Here is a 22,729-nt window from a genome sequence, read left to right on the forward strand (position 1 = left end):
AAGAGTTTAGGGTATTGGTTGCACAATGGCATGAATATTAACCTCACTGAGCAGCTAATATTAAAAAATAATTAAGATAGACTTTGTTATGTGTATACTTTAATACATTTTAAAAGGAATAGTATGATAATTATATGCAAAGTAAAAAAAAAACAGCCATTTTACTCTGAAGTTTTTATCTAAGCATGAAAAATAAGGATTTGTAAGTAAATGTTGCTTTGATGTTCTGTTTCTCATACTCCAAATTCTAAATGTCCATCAACAGGTAAACTGTTAAACTGGTCCCTGGTGCATATACCTGTAATCCCAGACTTGGGACACAGAAGCATGTAGATCGATATAACTTCAAGGTTAACCTGATTTATGTGTGGAGTTGTAGGCTAGCTAGAGCTACAGAATGAGACCCTGTCTCAAAAGTAATAAAAGCTAAAAACGGGAATTTTAAAAGAAATTGTGAAATATTGTTACAAAGAACATCATGTTAATAGAAAGAAAAGTTACTGATATTCCCATCATCCAACATAGATGAATCCCTAGAAAAGTGTGCTGTAGAAAAGGAGGCAGGCAAAAATGGATGCATGCTTTGTAATTCCATTTATATAAATTCTAAAATGTACTCTTGACCACATATAGTGGAAAGCATATAATCCCAGTACAAAATTATTAGAATACTAAGTACTGTATTTAAACATACTTGTCAGTCCCTGTCCCATCCCCTCCCCCCACCACCCTTTCAGCTGAGGACTGAACCCAGGGCCTTGCACTTGCTAGACAAGCACTCTACCACTGAGCTAAATCCCCAGTCCCGTTGTTGTTGTTGTTTAACATGGGGTCTCAAAATGATTTTCCTTTATATCCTATGCTGATCTTGAACTTAAGATCTTTCTACCTCTGCTCCTCTCAAGTGCTAGGATTACAGGTATACCCCAGCATGTTTGTTTTTTTGAGATAGGGTTTCCCAGTAACCACCTTGGCGGTCCTGGAACTCCCTTTGTAAACCAGATTGGCCTTGAACTCACAGAGATCTGCCTGACTGCCACCTGAGTGCTAGGATTAAAGCCATGAGCCACCACGCCCAGCATAGATGTCATTCTTAATATAATATACAGGTAGACCATACACATACCAATTAAGGAATATATACTTTTTTCAAGGATAATTAGAGATAGGATCTCTCACTGATCTGGAACTCACCATGTAGGGTAAACTGACTGGCCAGCAAGCCCTAAAGATCCAGTGTTTTTGCCTTCCCCATGCTGGAATTGCATGCACATGCCATCACATCTAGCTTATTTGTTTGTTGGTTGAGACAGGGTCTCTGTATAGCCCTGGCTGTCCTGGAACTCACTATGTAGACCAGACTGGCCTTGAACTCACATATCCTCCTGCTGCTGCTTCCTGAGTGCTGAGATTAAGAGCATGCGCCACCACTTCTGGCTCACATCTGTTTTACATGAGCTTTCAAAATTCAACTCAGGTCATCATGCTTATGTGGTAAACACTTTACTGAACTCTCTCCCCAGCCCTAATTCAGGCCTTTAATTCAGGGCAATCTTTCTGCCTCAACCTCCTGAATGTTAATTAGAGTTATAGGCATGAGCCATCATGCCTGGCATTCGTTATCTTCTTATTGCTATGATAGAGACCATGACCAACTTGAGAAGAAAGTAAGCAAGTTTATGTGGCTTACTCTTCCATATCACAGTTGAAGGAAATTAGGGCAGGAACTCAAGGCAGGGATCTGAGGTAGGGACTGAAGCAGGGGCCATGGAGAAACAGTTTACTGGCTTGCTCCTCATGGCTTCTCAGCCTGCTTTCTTATCTTATCTGGGACCACTTGCCCAATGTAGTGCCACTTCCAGGAAGTTAGGCCCTCCCGTATCAAGCATTAATCAAGAAAATGCCCTCATTTCAAGGCATTTTCCCAATTAAGATCTTCTCTCCCAGATCGGTCTATATCAAATTGTCAAGAAACCAACCAGCACACAGTTGAGTCTCTGTTGTTTTTTAACTGAAAACAAACAATCTTCTTGCTAAAATGACATACTTTGGAGTAGCTTATTCTGATCTGTGTAACCACTTTATAAAAAAAAAAAACTATAAATATCTATTTTACAGGTAAATCCTTCAAAACATTTAAAGAATTAAAAATACCAGTCATAAACTTTATGTCCTGGACCACATGAGGATTTGTCTCAAGAAAAGAAAAACAATAGGTGGTGGGTTTTCCTTTTTAGCTATTTAGAAAGTTTTAAATACTTGCGAAAGTATTAAGAGCCATATATTACATACCTCCTAGTCAGCTACAATGAATAGGTTGTTAATATTTGCTTTATATTCTCCACACACTAATTGCATTCTCTTATCAATCACATTCTCCTGTTGAACATCCTGTTCCCTACTAAAAATAACCCCTATGATAAATGTGGTGCACATTCAGTCACATTTTATTATGTATGTATCCATGTTAGTATTTTGTTTGTTTGTTTTTGTTTTTGGAGACAGGGTTTCTCTGTGTAGTTTTGTGCCTTTCCTGTAACTCACTTTGTAGACCAGGCTGGCCTCGAACTCACAGAGATCCGCCTGCCTCTGCCTCCGAGTGCTGGGATTAAAGGCGTGCGCCACCACTGCCCGGCCAGTATTTTGTTTTTTAATTGATTGAAAAAAAAAAAGTAGGATAGTACCATTATGTATGTAATGTCCAGGATTAAATTCAAAATTTGGATTTCACAGTGTGCATTTATATATTCATTCCATTGAATTGTTATCAGCTATTCCATTTTTGCATATCCTTTCTCAGGTATTATTATTGTCATTATTATTATTACTATTATTACAAATAGTGCTAAATGTAAGTACCTTTATATAGGACTAAGAACAATTCCTGGGGACAGAGAATGCATGCATAGTTCTTTTAAATATTATTTTATTAATTTGTATATATGAGCCTGATGAGATTATTGCACCATGTGTATGCTCTGTAGGTAAAGGTGCTTGCTGCAAGTCTAATTTTTGTATTCTCTTGGTAAAAGGAGAGAAGCAACTCCCTAAAGTACTCCTCTGAATTCCACATGTGTACACAAACACACCCATACCCACCCACAATACACACCCATGCAAAAATAAAAATATAAGAAGAAAATAAATGAATATAATTTAAAAATAAAACCGTGCCCTATTTGAAAGACTTAAATTCTCACCAGTATAAATAAGTAGGCTTAAAGAAATAGGTTGAGAGTAAAAGGATATTATTCAATAGAATAAATGGCACGGCCCCAGGAAATATCCTCCCTCTATATTTTTGGCCACAGTGAAACAAAAAACCAAAGGTGTAGATTTTTTGTAGGCAGGAAGAATAATATTGGTTTCTCAAAAGTTCTAAGCTTTTCTAACAATGAAAGAGCTTCTTTTGTCCTTCGATAAGTTCAACTGATTGACCTATTTTGATTTGATTAGGACCATAATTGAGTAGTAAAAGATACCTTCTTTATAAATCCATTCCATTGGCCCTGGTTCTTTACAAGTTAAATGCAATTAATTCTAAAATTGTCTTTATTCTGTTAACTCTTTTGGGTTATAGAAAGAGATTCTCTTGTTGCTTTAATAAGACCATGTTGTAAGCATAGCATATCACAGTCTTCCTTAAAAACAATGTAATTGGTCTAATAGAGCTGAAAAAGACACAACATCAAAATTAATTATCATAAAATCAGAAAGCTTTGTCTTAGTTAGGGTTATTATTGGTGTGATGAAACACCATGACCAAAAGCAACTTGGAGAGGAAAGAGTTATCTGGCCTAAATTTCCACATCACTGTTCCTCATTGAAGGAAGTCAGGAGAGGAAGTCAGACAGGGCAGGAACCTGGAGACCACTGATGCAGAGGCCATGGAGGAGTGCTGCTTACAAACTTGTTCCTCATGACTTGCTCAGTCAGCTTCCTTATAGAGCCCAGGACCACCAGCCCAGGGTTCTCTAAATTGGGCCCTCCCCAATCAATCACTAATGAAGAAAATGTTCTACAGGCTTACCTGCAATGCTGTATGTATATATTTATTTATTTATTAAGTGGATGAATGTTCTGTTTTGTGCAAGAGCAGCCAGTGTTCTTAACTGCTGAGCCATCTCTCCAGCCCCAACAGTTTATAGAAGCATTTTTTTTTTCAATTGAGATTCCCTTCTGTCAGATGATTATAGCTTGTGTTAGGCTGGCATAAAACTAGCCAGCTATATATTTAAAGTTGTGTTCAAATCTACATATTATTTTGCATATGTATTGTATGCTGGTTTATTTAAGGGCTAACTGTATCATGTTTATATATACCACAAGCTTGCCTTTACCCTACCAAGCTGACCATGACACATTTGTAATCCAAAATACTGGGAAGCAGGAAAGACAGGAATGCAGACTAATTCTTGGGTACATAATGAGTTTGAGGCCAGGCTGGACTACATAAAATCTTGTCTTGAAAAGAAAAAAGGGGGAAAAAATGAATTACACTATCAAGGTACTAGCACAAATAATTCAGTGTATAACATTTTTTATGTCCAACCAAGTTTTAAAGTGACTCCTTAAAGTTTTGTAAATAACTTTGCACTATAGAAGAATTTAAACATGTGTAAAGTAATGAATTCTCATGGATAACCAATAATTATTTCAATTTTTTATGATGAAGTTTGAACATTTTGTTCAGGTGTGAATTTTCCTGTGGCAAATAAATGTTCAGACGAGTACATATATTGTTATTGGCTCAGTAACATGAACTCATGGCTGACATCCCTATGGTTGAGGCCTGAAGTAAGTTTCCTCAACACACACGTAACGAGTCTTTCTCTGTTGTGCCAGCCAGCTCCCAAAAAATGACGGGCAGACTTTTTTTTTTTTTTGGTTTTTTCGAGACAGGGTTTCTCTGTGTAGTTTTGCGCCTTTCCTGGGACTCACTTGGTAGCCCAGGCTGGCCTCGAACTCACAGAGATCCGCCTTCCTCTGCCTCCCGAGTGCTGGGATTAAAGGCGTGCACCACCACGGCCCGGCGAGACTTCTTAATAATTATGAAAGCTTGGCCTATAGTTTAGTACTTCTCCCTATATTTGTTTTATTCTATCACTAGATATTTTCTGTGTTCTAGGAAATATGTAATCAGTCGGCATACTCTTAACTACAGTAAAAACAGGAACATCTCTCAACCAAAGTCCATGTCTCAGTTTAAAGAACCCAGGTATTGTTTAGGAGGTCATAAATTTAGTCCTGAACCTCTTAATATCATAAGGGATTAGCACCTAATTAGCACATGTACACCATCTGTTGCCAGAAAAAAAATATTGATATCCTCAATAGTAATAGGAGATTCTAGAGAAGGGCAAGTATCCAGGTAGAGACACTAGAGAACTAAACATCAATTATCAATCAGATCAGTGTCTGTCTGTCTCTCTGTGTGTGCCTGTCTGCCTTCCTGACAACCCTTGTCTGTCTCTCTCTGGGTGGGTGAGTGATGGTGGTGTATATGCATGTTTGTATGCCTGTGAGTGCATGAGCCTGTAGAGACCAGAGATCAATGGGAGGTGTCTTTATTACTGGTTTTTGGTTTTGGTTTTTTTGTTGTTGGTTGTTTTTTGTTTGTTTGTTTGTTTGTTTGTTTTTTGAGACAGGGTCTCTCTGTGAACATAGAACTTACTTCCCTAGATTGCCTGGCCAGTGACACCCCTTCCCCAGAGTCTACACTGAAGTTAAAGATGTACACTGCCACATTCAGCTTTTTAGTCGGTACTAAAGACCCAAACGCAGGTCTTCATGCTTGAGCAACAAAAACATTACCCACTGAGGTACCTCTCCAGCCTCCGCATATATCCTAACACACATTTTCTTCTGCTTTATTTATAGTAGTAAGGCATCTCTTAATGATCATTAATATAACTGAAGACTTATACAGCTTTCACATTTGGTCAAAATTAATTTTACAGCTAGATATGGTAGCATCCACCTGTGCTCATGCAGTTGAGAGGCTGACATAGGAAGATCTAGAACTTTAGACTAGCCTGGGCTACAACAGTCACTGTCTCAAAAACAACAAAAATTTTTAATTTGAGTGTTGACCTCTAAGTGTTGTCAGTGGTGGGACCATTGTATTGGTGTATATAGTGTAGAAAATACTGTTATATTTTCTGTTCATATATATGAATATGTAATTTTAATAAAATACCAGTCTTTTTTTTCCAGACAGTCTGTGTAGTCCTGATTGCCCTGGAGCTCGCTATGCAGACCAGGCTGGCCTTGAACTCACAGAAATCCTGCTGACTCTGCCTCCCAAGAGCTAGCATTAAAGTCATGCACCACCACACCCAGCCTTAATTTTTCTTTAAGTTGGTCAAATAATAATTACTTGATATAATTTCCTTTGACTAATAAGTAAATTATAGACATGATATTATATTTGACTCAAGGAATCCATGCAATATTTTAAAGATGTTATAAGGTAAATGACTGAGTTTTATGAAATTATTTGAAAGAAAACCTCCTTCCCATTACCTTTTATGCATATTTATGTCATAGGTACCCGCAAGATGTGGTGTTACAGTCCGAGACAGTCTAAAGAAAGCGCTGATGATGAGAGGTCTTATCCCAGAATGCTGTGCTGTTTACAGAATTCAGGATGGGTATGGTTTGTATGTGTTGTGTGATTTTCTCTGAAAAGAAATGAGACATAAAGCTTTGAGTTTGTTTTGTAGTCTTTCTCCAAATCTAGGGAATTGAAAATCAACCTCAGAGACTGCCGAGATGGCTCAGTGAGAGCGCGGCTGCTCTTCCAGAGGACCTGGGTTCAGTTTTTAGCACCCACGTGACAGCTCACAGCCGTCTGTCACTCCGGTTCCAGGGGATCTAAAACCTTGTGGTCTCCTCAGGCATGCAGGCAAAATGCTCGTACACAATAGGAAGGAAGGAAGGGAGAGAGGGAGGGAGGAAGAAAGGAAATATATTTAGAACATCAGCTTAAAAAATTGTGCTAATACTACTTGAAGGCTATTGGTAATTTATGTGGTTATAATGTTTATTCCTGTGGCAAATAAATGCCTTTATTAGAGTTTATAATTTTTGTAATTGGTGAACCATTAGAACAATGGTTCTCAACCTGTGGGTCACAATCCCTTTAGAGATTCTAAATGGCCCTTTTACAGGGTCACCTAAGACCATCAGAAAACATAGATGTTTACATTGCAGTTCATAACAGTAACAAAATTACAGTTATGAAGTAGCATTGAAAATAATTTTATGGTTGGGGGTCACCACCACAAGAGGAACTGTAGTAAAGGGTTGCAACATTAGGAAGGTTGAGAACCACTGCTTGAGAATGTGATTAGTTTAGATAATGTGCCTTTGTATAGTCCTCCTTTTTAAATATAAGCTCATAGTTCCACAAAAAGTCTACCAAAATTAACATTTTATATTGAAGCATTTTTCATAAATAATGTTGTTCCAAGATGTTTATGTTTTGAATCTACATTTTGAGGCATGTTGTTCCTTGAATGCTCTTTTTCTCTGAATTGGTAGATAAGACCATACCTGTGTGTTTTGGGGGTGCTTTTTTGTTTGTTTGTTGTTTTAGTTTTTCAAAACTGGCTTTCTCTGTGTAGCCTTAGCTGTTCTTGGCTGTCCTGGAACTCACTCACTCTGTAGACTAGGCTCAAAGAGATCCACCTGTCTCTGCCTCCCTAGTATTGGGATTAAAGGCGTGCGCCACCACTGCCCAGCTTTGTTTTTTAAACCCCAGATACAATCTGGGTTTGGCTGTTGTATGTTTTTTTCTGGAACTGACTTAAAAATGAATTTATTTACACTGCTCTTTGTCTAAGAGTAGTACACTTACTACTTAAAATTAATACATTGGTGTTTTGCCTGCGTGTATATCTATATGAGGGTGTCAGATCCCCTGGAACTGGAATTAAACTTAAAATTTAAGATTTTTGGGGTTTTTTGTTTTTGGTTTTTTTTTTTTTTTTTTTTTTTTTTTTTTTTTTTTTTTTTTTTTTTTTTTGGTTTTTCAAGACAGAGTTTCTCTGTGTAGCTTATGTGCCTGTCCTGGATCTCACTGTGTAGACCAGAGCTGGCCTTGAACTCATAGAGATCCACCTGGCTCTACCTCCTGAGTGCTGGGATTAAAGGCATGCGCCACTGCCTCCCGGCTAAAAATAAGAAATTTTTAATGATGTAAAACCAGATATTCAAACCTCCTTATTATTAGCTCCTCCATAACCATGTTTATATCATCAGCATGCTGTATATAAATATTTTGGGGTACAGTAACCAAGAAAGGGCTGGACAGATGGCTCAGCAGTTAAGAGCACTGGCTGTTCTTTCTTCCAGAGGTCCTGAGTTCAATTCCCAGCAACTACATGGTGGTACACAACCATCTATAGTGGGATCTGATGCCCTCTTCTGACATAAAGTTGTGCATGCAGATAGAACACTCATATACATAAAATAAATAAATCTTTTTTTAAAAAAAATCAAGAAAGGTTTTGCTTATATTTTTTTCAGAGAGAAGAAACCAATTGGCTGGGACACTGATATTTCCTGGCTTACTGGAGAGGAGTTGCATGTAGAAGTACTGGAGAATGTTCCACTTACAACACACAACTTTGTATGTACATTTCCATATTTGAACTGTCAAAAAATGGTCAGTTTCTTTTGACTGTTTTTAAATTTAGGGAATATGAAATAGAGATAAGTAATTTTGTGATTGATAAGTTACCTAAGTTTTGTTCTTTAAAATCTTGTGTTTAAAGAATTTTATTTTAATATTTATTCTTTCTTTGTAACTTAATAAACATGTAACATGTCTCTTTAAAAGAACAGAAATTAGGGGCTGGAGAGATGTCTCAGTAGTTAAGAGTACTGGCTGCTCTTCCAGAGGACCAGGTTCAACTCCCAGCACCCACGTGTAGCTCACAACTGTCTATAATTCCAGTTCCAGGGGATCTGACACCCTCATACAGATATACACGCAGGCAAAACACCAATGTACATAAAATTAAAATAAAATAAGTAATTAAAAAAGGAACAAAAATTAGTATGATGTAAAAGTCTATCTAGTAAAGTGAAATTTTCCTAGAAGTCAGCATTTGTATAGATGAGTAGGTAATTATATGGTTTTCTGTATACACAAATGCATGGTGGTCAGCCCAAAGTTTGCTTGTTTTTTCTCCATTACTTCCTATTCTCTCTTTCTTAAGGGAAAACTAGACTCATGCTGTGTGATGGTCCTTGTTTTTAATTTTCTCATCAGTAGGACTTGTGAATGTCAATTTTTTTAGTTACACCTAGCTTTATTCTTGTAATGATTGCCTAGTAGCCTATAAAAGTAGAAATTTGGCGCCTTTATTAATAGAAATGTAAATTTTTATAGTTATAAAATACAATGTGCTAGGTTAGACTGCCTATATCTCGACACACACGTTTGTATTGAACTCTCCTTGAGACTTTTCCTTTTGTTTTTGTATTTGGTAAAACTAGCTTAAGCTTGTTACTAGCATGCAGCAGCCTCCTCATCACCACCCCTCATTTACCATCCATCTTTAGATATGCTAAATTCTAGACTGAGCATAAGCAATGTCCCAGAAGAAATAATAGATCTTTTTAGGTTCACCTTTATTCATAAAAGTATCTTTGCAGACATAGGGTTTTCTTAAAATTCATACTCAAATGCATATCCACTTATTTTTACTCCTTCAGAGGTTCTGCTCTCTTCTCTATTCCCTTCCTCCCCCCACCCCAAACATGTGTGTCGATGATTGTGTATATAAAACCAACCACATATACATAGTTTGAATATGTATAAATAGCAGGAAGGACGCACTAGGTGGGCAAATGAAGGATGTTCAGGAGTTCATGATACAACAAACTGTCAGTGAGTAAGAATTTGAGTAGTTGGCTAAAAGGTCAGATTGTGTGTGTGTGTGTCTGCGCCTGTGTCTGTGTTTTCTGAAATAATGGCAGCATCACTAAAGATGCTTACTTTGGCAATTATTCACTATATAAATAAATATCAAAGGAGGTATTTTTCACTTCTGTATAATCACAGGCAAATGGAAAAGAAGGAAAGCTAGAAACAACTTTTACTTTTTAACATGCTTTCTCAGGTGATGGGGAGACTAAAGAAAATAGACCTCACTATATAAAGGTTTTTAAAAGGCCAGAGTGGATTATGTGCCATTCTATAATTTTGAGTAACTGTTCATTAAATAACTATTTTTTGAAAATAGAATTTTGAGCTGGGCATGGTGGCACACACCTTTAATCCTATCACAGGGAGACAGAGACAGGCAGATCACTGGGAATTTAGAGACAGCCTGGTCTACATAGTAAGGCCCTGTCTCAAAAAAGAACGAAAGTTTGAGAGCAGATGTGGTTTTCCATACCTGGAATCCTGGTACATGGGAGGCAGAAGCAAGAGGCTGGTTGAAAGTTCAAGATCATCTTCTATCACGAAAACCATTTAAACAGAGAGAAGGTAATTTGGTGTTAAAATCAAATGTATCATGAATATCATTTATATGTAATAAAGTATATAAAATTTTAAGTTATGTTTCAGGTAACCACTGTTATAGGTTTATGTATATACTGGATCATGATATAAAATAAACTATATTTATTACTTACTGATGATGGTTTTTAAAAAGTGAAAACCTAGACGATTGAAAATACACAACCAAGAATGAAGTCATCCTTACTATCAACATTCTGAAATAGTCATTAAGAACTTTTCTGTTACATAATGTTCTGCCTATTACCTACTAGGGCACATAAGTAGTTTACATAATCTCTCCCTTGGGAAGAGAGATCCCTTAGTATAGTGCTGTGTCTTTGACACCTGTTGTACATTAAAAGTCACTGATAATTTTTTCAAGATTCCTGAACATTTATTTATTTTGTTATATGAAGTTCGTCTGAAAGCATAGGCTGAAAATAAGTCCACATCAGACATTCTTCCAGAGGTGTCTTAAGAATATGTTAAAGTTTAAGGGGAGAGGTTTCCTTTCTTACTGACATTTCAGAGCTAAGCTTTAAAAGTTGCTGAATTCAACAATAATATCTCCTGTGTTACAAACAATTGAGTTCATAATTCTGTGGTCAGATAAAATAATTCCCATTACACCTTAATATAATTACAGTGTTGATTTCATGAAGCCACTGATAATTTTTAATAGTTTCTGTTTTAAGCTCTTGGGTAATTGTTTTTATATTACTAAATATCTTTTAGCCACAGTTTCTTGCTTTATCAACTTTAGACATCATATGCTGGTTGCTGATTTTATTAGGATTAGCTCATTTGCAGCATTATGACCCTCTCCTCTCCTCCATCTTGTTGTTCTGTTTGATAACTATGAAAGTTTAAATAAGTATATCTTTGTTTCTTGTGCTGGTAGCTCTGGCAACTACTTTTCTTACTTTTCCTCTTAATGCATTAATTAAATGATACCTTTGGTTTTTCTTCCTCTTTTTTTTCTACTTTTTAATGTTTTCAAGCTTGAAATCAGTTATTCTTTTTAATTCAGTTTTTAAATTTTTTTTGAGAATTTCATACATGTGTCTCTTTAAATGTTGCTTGCTGACCTCTTGGGATTGGGTCACACATCCAGGGGCTCAGTTCTTGTATTAGTTGTGTCATCTTTTCAATCTGTAAGTTGGATATTAGGATGAAATAGTATTTCAACTCCCCTGGGTTTTAATATTATATTTGGTATGTGACTTTATATACTATAATTATATTTAAAAATTGTTATTTTAAGTAAGAGTGAATGTGTTGGTTTATAAAAGGATTCTTTGAAGTATTTGAAACCTTTTATGATTTTTCACTTTGCAGGTACGGAAAACTTTTTTCACCTTAGCATTTTGTGACTTTTGTCGAAAGCTGCTTTTCCAGGGTTTCCGCTGTCAAACATGTGGTTATAAGTTTCACCAGCGTTGTAGTACAGAGGTTCCACTGATGTGTGTTAATTATGACCAGCTTGAGTAAGTAATCCACAAAGAACCTCTTTGCTACTACTTTATAGTTAAATTTTCATAATGTGACACTAGTATACTTTGAAAGCCAGTGAGGGATGTTCTGCCCGATGCACTTGTTCCAGAATAGTTAAAGTCTCATCAGGAAGTAACACATAGTGCAGGTGGCTCTTCTCTCCGAGATAAAGGAACACTGAGTCCACTGCACATGAAGTTTACATTTCATGCTCTCTTCCTTAGAAAACTACTTTTATATAGTTTGGGGGTGGATATAGAACAAAGTTTGAATTAAGAACAGTGGGTCTGATTCTGTGATCTATTTTGCTAATTATGTTGGTATTCTTTCCTCACGCTTCACCTCACCCATGTCTGTCTGTTTCACCTTTGACCCTTTTCCTTTTATTTAAAGGAATAATTATATACAATTTATTTCTTTCTAAAATTTCTTTTTTCTTTATTCTATAGTATGTCTAATAGACTAGATGTACTCTATTGTAATTTTTTTCTGTAATTCTTTTTGTTGCTCCTGAAATGGAATTTGACTTTTAAGTAAATTATATTGATATATCCAACTTAGCAGCTACTCAGGCAGAAGCCTTTGTAAGTTCAAGGCCAGCTTGGTCTACACAATGAGTCGGGGCTACGCAGTGAATCTGTCAAAGAAAAAAAACAAAAAGGGTAATCTAACCTACCACTAGATATTTTCCTTTTAGTTTTTAAGCTACAAAGCATGATTTTCCCCCTGTAATAAATAGAAATTGATTGAAAAGAACAATTAGTTTTAGATCTCAGCTTGCCCTTGAAAGTACAATGTAATTTGTTGCCGGGAGGTGGTGGCTCATGCCTTTAATCCCAGCACTTGGGAGGCAGAGACAGGTGGATCTCTGAGTTCGAGGCCAGCCTGGGCTACAGAGTGAGTTTCAGGAAAGGGGCAAAGCTACACAGAGAAACCCTGTCTCAAAAAAGCCAAAACAAACAAACAAACAATGTAATTTGTTAAAGAAACTTTTAGACAAAAATATACTTAATTGAATTTTAATAGTTGTTTGCAAAAGTAAAACTTGATTTCTTGTATTTTTCCATTACCTCTGTGTTCTCATGTATTGAAGCTTCTGGGTTTTGCACAAGTTAGGTTTGTTTTGTTTTGTTTTGTTTTTGCCTCACAGTTTGCTGTTTGTCTCCAAGTTCTTTGAGCATCACCCAGTACCACAGGAGGAGGCCTCCTTAGCAGAGACTGCCCTTACATCTGGATCCCCTTCTGCACCCCCCTCAGACTCTATTGGGTATGATTTGATTCCTGCTGTTTAATGACATGCTATTTGAACTGCCTTCCTGTGGATCTTTTGGGTAATTGTAAACCTTTCCAACATTGGAGTTGTTAAAATTATGGATATTTTCCCCCAATAATGTATTTTATCGCAGCATTCAAGCATTTACATGCATTTGTACAGAATGGGATAAAAAGCCTGGTATGGTGGTTACACCTTTAATCTCAGCACTCGTGAGGCAGAAGCAGGCAGATCTCTGTGAGTTGGAGGCTGGCCTGGTCCACACAGTAAGTTATTACCTTGAAAAAATAAAAACACACACAATCAATTAGTCAATCACTGGGATTAAAGCTGGTGTAGACTATATTTTAAGATCAACTGTGAAAAAAAGCAACATAAAATTTTTTGTTTTGTTTTATTTTGTTTTTGGAGCTGAGGATCGAACTAGGCAAGCGCTCTACCACTGAGCTAAATCCCCAACCCCACAACATAAAATTTTTACACTCTTTTATTTACCATTTTATCAAGTAATGTTATGACTTCTACTTAAAAAAATTAACAGACAAGTTGATAACAATTTTTTTAAAAGTACAAATCATAATAGAGTATTATTAAACTTTGTGATAAAATAAATATTTTATATTTATAGAATGCAAGAAAATATAATGTACTCAAGAATGTGTAATGGAGATGAGATTTGAACTTATCTTTAAAAAATTGCTAGAAGCTGAATGAACTTAGGGTATCAAAGCCGGTATTAGGGTCCAGAGAAGAAAGCAGGTTTCAGAGTCAGTCAGAAAGCTTTTATAAATTCAGAAGTAGCATTTGTGAGCCTGATGGGATTCACACTTCTAGAATCCCAGCACTTAGTAGGCTGAAGCAGAAAGTTGTTGAGTTTGAGCCTAACCTTTGCTACATCACAATAAAAAACTGGAAGAGGAAAAATGCCATGTGTGTGACCAAGTAGTAAAGAATCTTGACATTTAGGCTGGTTTTACTTGAGATATGATGACATGGGAGAACAAAGGTTTTCAAACAAGTTACCAATGTGATAAAATTATTTTAAAGGGAAAATTCACTTAGCAGTAAAATACAGATAGACAGGAAAAAAAAATAGGGTGAAGAAGATGACCTAAGCTGAGGGAAAGCAATATGCAGAAAGGAAGGATATTCCTAAAGGACAAAAAAAAGTAGTAAGATGCTATCAGTTTAGGAGGAAAAGCAAGAATTTACTGTAAAAGTATCTCCAAGGCATTATATTCATAGTAAGAAAAGAGACAATATTTTAAGTTGGCTCTTAAATATTTTTTGCATAGGTTTGTTACTCTTTTCCCATTGTAATTGAGGCAAGATTATTAATGCCGTGTCTGGAAGTATATAATTTTTGAAAAGGACATTTCCAGATAGCATTCTGGCTTAGAATGTTTCAGAAGTGTTTAGTTCATAAGTATTTGTTTTAATTTTACCTGCTTCCTCCTATTCTTCACAGTACGTTATTTCTTTGGACCTTAAAAAACTATTTCTGTATTGTGTGAGTGGTGATATGTAGGTGTTTGTGTAAGTGTGAAATGCCATGGTCTTGTGTAGAAGTCAAGGGACAACTTTCTGGAGTCAGTTCTCTCCTTCCACTGTGGAACCAGAGATCAAACTGAGGTACTTAGACTAGGACAGGCATTTACACACACAGCCACCTGTCTGGCCCACACTTCTTTACAGACTTATACCAGAAGGAATGATAACAATAAGTTGATACTTTTAATAGGTCTGCAATTTTTATGAAGCCAGACTTCCTAAGGTCTCATGGGTTACAAAAAAATTAACAAAATAAATTTCTATTTCCAAGAGTAGTGGCTCATTTCTATAATCTCAGTACTTGGGAGGCTGAGACAACAGGATTGCCATGAATTTGAGGTCAGCCTAGCATGAGCAAGACCTAGTCTCAAAAATAAATTGGACGATAAGTATGTAGCTCAGTCAATAGAGTGCTTGCCTAGCATGCACAAAGCCTTGAATTTTATTCTTAGCATCACATATACTAGACATGCTGGTTAATTCTAATCCCAGTACTTGGGGATAGAAAAGGGAGAATCAGAAGTTCAAGATAATTCTCAGGAAGTGTTAGGCAGCCTAAGACACATGAGACCCTATTTTAAAAAGGGAGGGAAAGAGGCAGGCTAGAAAGTTGGCTCAGCAGCTCAGCTGTGCAAGAATGAATAACAGAGTTCAGATCTTAGCACCTTCATAACAGCCCAGGCATGCTTCCATGCACACCTGTGAGACTAGCAGCAAAGGGGTAGAGACAGGAGGATTGCTGGGACTAGCTGGCTTGCAATCTAGTTGAAAGGGTTCAAGTTCCAGGTCAAGGAAGAAACCCTTCTTAAATAAGGCGGAAAGTAATAGAGAAGGCCACCTGATGACCTCCTTTGGGTTCTGGCATGGGTCTATCTTTCCCTGCACCCCTCTCCACCTCCCCCCACACAATTGGGGATGTGTGTGAGATGAGATAGCGCCTCAATAGGTAAAGTGCTTGCCATAAAAGCATGACTATGTAAATTTGACAAAGGCCAAATGTGGTGATAATCCCAGCATTCCTAGAGCAGGATGGGAGATAGAAGCAAGAATATCAGCAGAAGTCTACACAGCACAGCAGTAACGAGACCTTGCCTCAAAAATAGGAAGAGAACTGGCTCCAAAGACATTCTTACCTCCATGTGTGCTCAGTGGGATGTGCACACCTGCAAACACACACACAATAATAATGTTTTAAAAATAAAACAGTTTTATTTTAAATAGTCAATGTATTTTTATATCACTAGGAAATGCAACCACTATGTAGTTTTGTCAGATTGTAACAGTTATCTCTGTTGGCTCTGTTATTAGTTGTATGTTTTTATAAATGATAGAATCAAAATGTTGTTGTGATTTTAATTAATCCTTTGGCTATGGCAATTTCTCCTGATATAGTCTGTAGACCGGTGATGCTTTTCTAATGGTAGGTCCCAGTTCTGTGAGCAGAGTTGTAGAATATAATGAAATGAGCTTGGCCTCTCTGTAGGGTCATTATGGTAACAATACAGTTTGTCTTCCAGTACAGGAATGCTGTTCTAAAACTGAGAAAACATTTGCCTCTGCCACATGTATTTTTTTCTTGACTAGAGTGAAATGGATTCTAGTCTTGAAAAATGTGCAAACTTCTCTACAAGTTAATCTCCTAATGCTTTTATGTCAGTGTGTAAAATTACCTTTGTAAAGATAGAAACCAGTTGTATTTAGTCAGGGTTCTCTAGGGGAACAGAACTTATAAAATGAACTTAGAGTGTGTATGTCTACATATCTGTATCTAGATATAAATATGTTTATAGATTTTGTATATTTTATATGAATTTATTAGAATGGCTTACAGGCTGTGGTCCAACTAGTCCAACAGTGACTGTCCACTATTGGAAGGTCCAACAGTCAGTGGTTGTTCAGTCTGCATGCCTCAATTGGTCTTCACTTTGTGCCAGAGTCCTGAAGTAGTCTCTAATGCCCATGAAGAAATGTACTTGCTAATGAGAGCAAGAGCAGGCAGGCAAAGAGCAAGCAGCAGACTTCCTTCTTCTGTGTCCTTGTATATAGACTGCCCGCAGATGGTGTGGCCCAGATTCTAGGTGGATCTAGCTACGTCAAAAGATCTGGATTAAAGGTGGATCTTCCTACCTCAAAGATCCAGATTAGAAGTGGGTCTTCCCACTTCAAAGGGTGTAATTAAGAAAACAATCCCACACATGTGCCCAGATGCTTGCATTTTAGTTAATTCCAGATGTAGTCAAGTTGTCAGTCAAGAATAGCCATCATGTTGATTATGTTCTGTGTTACAATATTGCATTTGTTACTAGTCCTGACAACAGTTAAAGTGGTCCTGAAACAAGTATGGGTATAACAAGAAATTTTGAAAAATTAATATATTGCCTAGTATAGAATACAAAGTAAGAGATAATTACTTCCTTTTTTGTATATCAGTGAACAGAAACAATCGCTTTGTTTGCTTCAAAAAATTTTAAATAGTTTAACCTTAAACTATTAGTAATTTGCTAGGGATGTCTTTTTGTATGCTATGAATGTGTTGTTCTGATTGGTTGATAAATAAAATGCTGATTGGCCAGTAGCCAGGCAGGAAGTATAGTACAGGCAGGATAAGCAGAGAGGAGAATGCTGGGAACAGGAAGGCTGAGTCAGGAGTCTCCGGCCAGACACAGAAGCACGATGTCAAGGCAGAACTGAGAAAAGGTACCAAGCCACATGGCTAAACATAAATAAGAACTATGGGTTAATTTAGGTGTAAGAGCTAGTCAGTAATAAGATTGAGCTAATGGCCATACAGTTCGTAAATGATATAAGCTTCTGTGTGTTTACTTGGGTCTGAGCGGCTGTGGGACTGGCGGGTAAGAGAGCTTTGACCTGACCACCGGCAGGCTGGGGTACAAGAAATCTAGCTACAGTAACTTTCTAAGGAGTGTTAGAATTAAAGTGCTGTTTATTTTTAATTTTAAAAAGGATTGTGGAAGGGTCAGTAAAAAGATATGCCACTGGGAGAAAGTCATCTAGAGGCTGGCCAAGTCCTCCATAGATGTTATTAATTACCTTGCTCCAAGGAAGATGCCACAGCATGCAGTTTTCTGAAAACGATGAGAGTTGGGAATATACTAGCTTAAATTAAACAAAATCAAAACAGACTAAATGAGAACATACCTGTTACCTAAACCAGACTTGTGGTGGATGGGCCCACGCTCTTTTTGGGAAGATATTCATGAGAAGCCAAATTATTATTAGATTTTTGTTGTTGTTGTTAAGCATTGAATTAAGACTTTGTGTACATATTTGAATACATTGGAGTATGGTAATGAAATATATTCCATAATTATCATATATTTGCCTTCAAGGCTAGACAAAGTTAACTTTGAACCAAGGCACACCTTCACCCTCCAGATGGTATTAATATATCACATTGATTTTATGTAACAAGCCTCATCTTTTACCAGATTAAATGCAGGGTTTTGTTTCTCCTTGTTTCTGGATCACTGTCCTTTGTATACAGAGTTCTGGCTTGTTATTCAGTTCATATTTCTGTCATAGTCTTAACTCAGTAAATTTCAGGAAAGATTTATTGCCTGGCTACCTGTTCTAGGTCACATTTTATATTGATTATACTATTCTATGGAGTTCTGGTTAATTCAGGGTTTTCTGGTTTTTAGTCCTGAGTTAAAGGGTTCTATTGTTCTAAGACTACAAGTAGCTTATCAGTTTGTACTTCACAATACTTTATTAACTAGTAGCATTTAACTGTTCAAAAATTCCTTAGCAAAGGCCATGTTTAGCTTTATAAAGCAAGAATAAGGACAGCTTTTTGACACAAACTGAGAGTTTCTTGATAGCCAGAAAACATAAAGGACACAGAAGAAACATGGTAACTTTCCCAAAATCCCATTCCATTAATCGTAATTGGGTTTATGCTCATTCTTTTAGTGAATAATGTTTTTGCTGTTCATTTCTAAACACTCATGTAGTTAGTATCTCTTAAAGTGTTTTCCTTTATCCTTATGACCATGTGCTCCAGATTCTGATGACATGCTTTATTCAGAAGCTTTTTTCCCCCACTCTTAACCTTTACTCCTCAAATTTTCATTCTATCCTTTCCTATTACTTTTTTTTTTTTTTAAGATTTATATATTTATTAGGTATACAGTTTTCTGTCTGCATGTATGCCTGCAGGCCAGAAGAGGGCATCAGATCTCATTATAGATGGTTGTGAGCAGCTATGTGGTTGCTGGGAATTGAACTCATGACCTCTGGAAGAACAGCCTGTGCTTGTAACCTCTGAGCCATCCCTCCAGCCCTACTTTTTTCTTAAAATTTTTATTATATTTATTTAGTATGTGTGGGTGCACATGCACATGCTCTGAGGCACATGTGTGGAAGTCAGAAGACAGCTTTGGAGAATTAGGTCTCCTTCCACTGTATAGGTCCCAGGGATCAAACCCACATCATTAGGCTTAGGAGCGAGCACCTTTTTATCCACTGAGTGATCTCACTGGCCTCTCCTTTTATATTTTCTCACCATTCTTTTCTAATTACCCTTATTTACTATCTTTTTGTTATCTCAGCATTGTTTTTCTAGTCTAATAACACTTAAATAAAGCCGGTTAGTTTTTATAATATGGGGTAAAATGATGACCCAGTTGAATTTAGTCAGAGCCTCACTGTATCCTCTCCCAAGTAGTAATAACTTCCCTACTCCTGAGGATCTTTTCTGAGGGGTCTAGAGTCTTTATAAATATATATACTCTAGTTTGAAATTTTTAGTGTGCTTCATGCCAGGCTCTTTTAGGCCAGCCATCATGGATTCTATTATCTATGGGGAAAAATATAGGTCACTCTGTAACCTATTAGAGTATTTTAATCAAAATAATTTTAGGACTGGAAGACTGCTCGGTAGCCGAAGTGCTTGCCATGCAAGCTTGAGGACTTGAGTTTGGATCCCCACTGCCCACTTAGAGAGCTTAGCTGCGCTGTCTGAACCCGTGACCCCAGTGCTGGGAAGACAGAGACAAGAAGATTTTTGGAGTTTGCTGGCCAGCCAGTCGAACCAATTGTAAACTCTGGGTTCAATGAAAAGACCTTGCCTCAAAAAATTAGGTGGAAAAGAAGATGCCTGACACCAGTCTCTGACTTCCCTGTGCACTTCCAAACCACACATCCCAAATCTTTTATTTTAATATTTGCTTCAGTGTTTAATATTATATGATCTTTTTTGTCTCTGGTATTAATGATGAGACATGAAAAACATTTTGAATATGAAAGATAATTGGTACCATACCATATTATCTTCTGAAATTTTGAAAATGATCTTTTGATATTGTACAAATTTTAATTAAAACACGGGCATTAAACAGCAGTTATATCTTTGGGGTCAGGAAATATATAGGTATATTCTCAAAACTATTTGTAACTTCCTAAGTACTTCCTTAAATTTTTCATTTGAGTAACTTCAGATTATGAGAAATAGTATATAAGAAACATAGCATATTTTATTCAGCTAGTCTCTACCTGGAGCATTTCTATATATTTCTATATATATTTCTATATATTATTTCTATATATGATTTTAAAGGACAAGAGCTGCTTCTGCTGATTAACCACAGGTAATTTCTAGCTGTTCATAGATTCCTCTGGAGTTTTCTGGATCAGAATCATTGTTCTTATATCACTGATAGTCCCTGGAAGGTCTGCTTTTGAGCAAAGCTTTGGCAGTATTAGTTGTAGTTATGTTTTTTTAAACTAATGCTTGTTTTAAAGCCATTACTATTGGAATTTTGGTTCTTTAGAGATTATCATATTAAATACAAAAATCTAATAACTTTCATTTTAAGTATTATTATCTATACAATTGCTCCAAATCTTATTTTCCGGTGACTTGATTTTTCCAGGCCCCAAATCCTCACCAGTCCATCTCCTTCAAAATCCATTCCAATTCCACAGCCCTTCCGCCCAGCAGATGAAGATCATCGGAATCAGTTTGGGCAGCGAGACCGGTCCTCCTCAGCTCCCAATGTTCATATAAACACAATCGAACCTGTCAATATTGATGTAAGTACTAGCACTGCTAGAACTAAACAACTCAGGTGTGCTTTTTGTTTTTCTATTTTTAATACAGATTGGAAGTAAATGCCACCTTTCATTTGTCATTTAAATGCTAGGTTTATATGAATTACAGATCCAGAAACCCTATCATCTTCTAGGACGATATTAACAAGTTACAGTTATTCTCATTTTTTTCTGATACTATCTCTGAAAAAATTTTAAGTTAAAATGATTTGAATATGAGAATTAATAAAAGCCCTTCAGTGAATTTATGAAGTCCTCTCTAAGATTTTTTGTGTAATTATTACTGTGTTATAAAAATGACATTAAGAATTTATATTTTTCTGTCATGAGTTTGGCATTATAACCAACAAAAGCAATTCTTCATTCATATTTTAGATCATATAGTTAAAACTATAACTTAAATTTTATTAACTGAAAGAAATACTTTATTATAAATTTTAATTTAATTATCAAGATAAATCACAAGTAAAGGATTCTAAAATCAGACTTTCTTCCTACTTTTTATTGTGTTTTTTTCCCCTATATTTTGGGCAGAGTAAATTCATTTAAGTGGCTTTTTCCTAGTGCCATTTTTAACTGAGGCCATCCTGTCTCTATGTAAACCTAAATACACAGGAAGTGAGAAGTAGAAGAGGGAGATAGGGAATAAGGAGCTTGAGAAATAAGGAGTCAAAGTGTATTTGTAGGTTAGGCGTGTTCTCGGTGTGTTCAATAATCTTCATATGTATTTGGAATTTTTTTGTTTTAACGGCTTTTCTTTTTTTTTTTTTTTGTTTGTTTGTTTGTTTGTGATTATCCTCCTGGTTTCTTGGCCTTGTCTATTTGAAGAATTGCTTTATGTCTTCTTCTTTCATCCTTTTCGTAACTGCCATAACAGAACACATTTTCCTCTTTATGTATGTCTCAGACTGTTCTGACTTATGATACCACCATTTGACTGCACCATCCTCCATTTGAAGAGTTACTACATTTGTTCCTACCATTAATTCTTCTTCATTCATTTCCATCCTGGTGCTCTCACCAGAATGGCTTTTAATGACACTTTTGTCATCCGTTTCCTTGTTTAAAAGCTTTCAGTAACTTAAAATTTTTATTTAAGCTCAGTCACTTATTATCTGAGGGAAAAAAAGACTTACCTTTGACTCTGGGCTCAGCAAGTAGGGATTTAGGGTGAATTAACCACCATCTTTGCCCTCTATGATGTCACAGTTTAGTGCATGAATCAGACATGCAAGTAATCACAAAATATATAACCTTAGTTCACAGAAAGCTTTGATGAGCTCTACCTGGTTAGATGTAAGAATATTTAGCTGTGAAGGACGACCTTGAAGCTATACTATAGAAGGTAAATGCTAGGGATTTATTAAGGTCACTATATAGGGAATTATTTTCTTAAAGGTATTTGTTAAGGAAACAGTATATACAAGGTTGTAGAGTTGCCTTTACATGGAAGGAATTAATAGTTGATATCATAGGAGTCCAGGGTTCAGGAAAGGGCTGACAAATGGTGGAGGGTCAGTAGGAAATGTCAACACTGACTGATTTCATACATGACTCTAAAGGAATGGTAGGAGTTCTGAAACACATTGGGAGGGGGACTACAATTCATTCTGTAGCCCAAGTGGTCTTGAACTTGCTTCCTGCCTCATGTCTTGAATATTAGGTTTGGGAGTAGAGACTGGTGGTAGGGTTCTTAGAAGTCATGGAAATGGCTGAGTACTTACGATGTGTCAGTACTAGGCCAAGTGTTTTAAATAAGCCTTCTTGGTCAAGGCTCATGAGAAATAATTATCTTTATTTCATCTTGAAGGATATTCAGT

The 22,729-nt window shown here is 36.5% G+C and overlaps 1 protein-coding gene across 1 annotated transcript in view; it reads left to right on the forward strand.

The window, feature by feature from the left end:
- Window positions 1-22,729, forward strand: part of Braf (B-Raf proto-oncogene, serine/threonine kinase) — a 128,462-nt gene that overhangs the window by 56,036 nt on the left and 49,697 nt on the right. The window contains 5 exon segments of the mRNA XM_028889335.2: window positions 6,550-6,653; window positions 8,533-8,635; window positions 11,858-12,006; window positions 13,164-13,280; window positions 20,732-20,891. Coding sequence (XP_028745168.2) covers window positions 6,550-6,653; window positions 8,533-8,635; window positions 11,858-12,006; window positions 13,164-13,280; window positions 20,732-20,891 — 633 coding nt within the window.

Source organism: Peromyscus leucopus, chromosome 3, assembly GCF_004664715.2.
Source record: "Peromyscus leucopus breed LL Stock chromosome 3, UCI_PerLeu_2.1, whole genome shotgun sequence".
NCBI classification, from domain to species: domain Eukaryota; kingdom Metazoa; phylum Chordata; class Mammalia; order Rodentia; family Cricetidae; genus Peromyscus; species Peromyscus leucopus.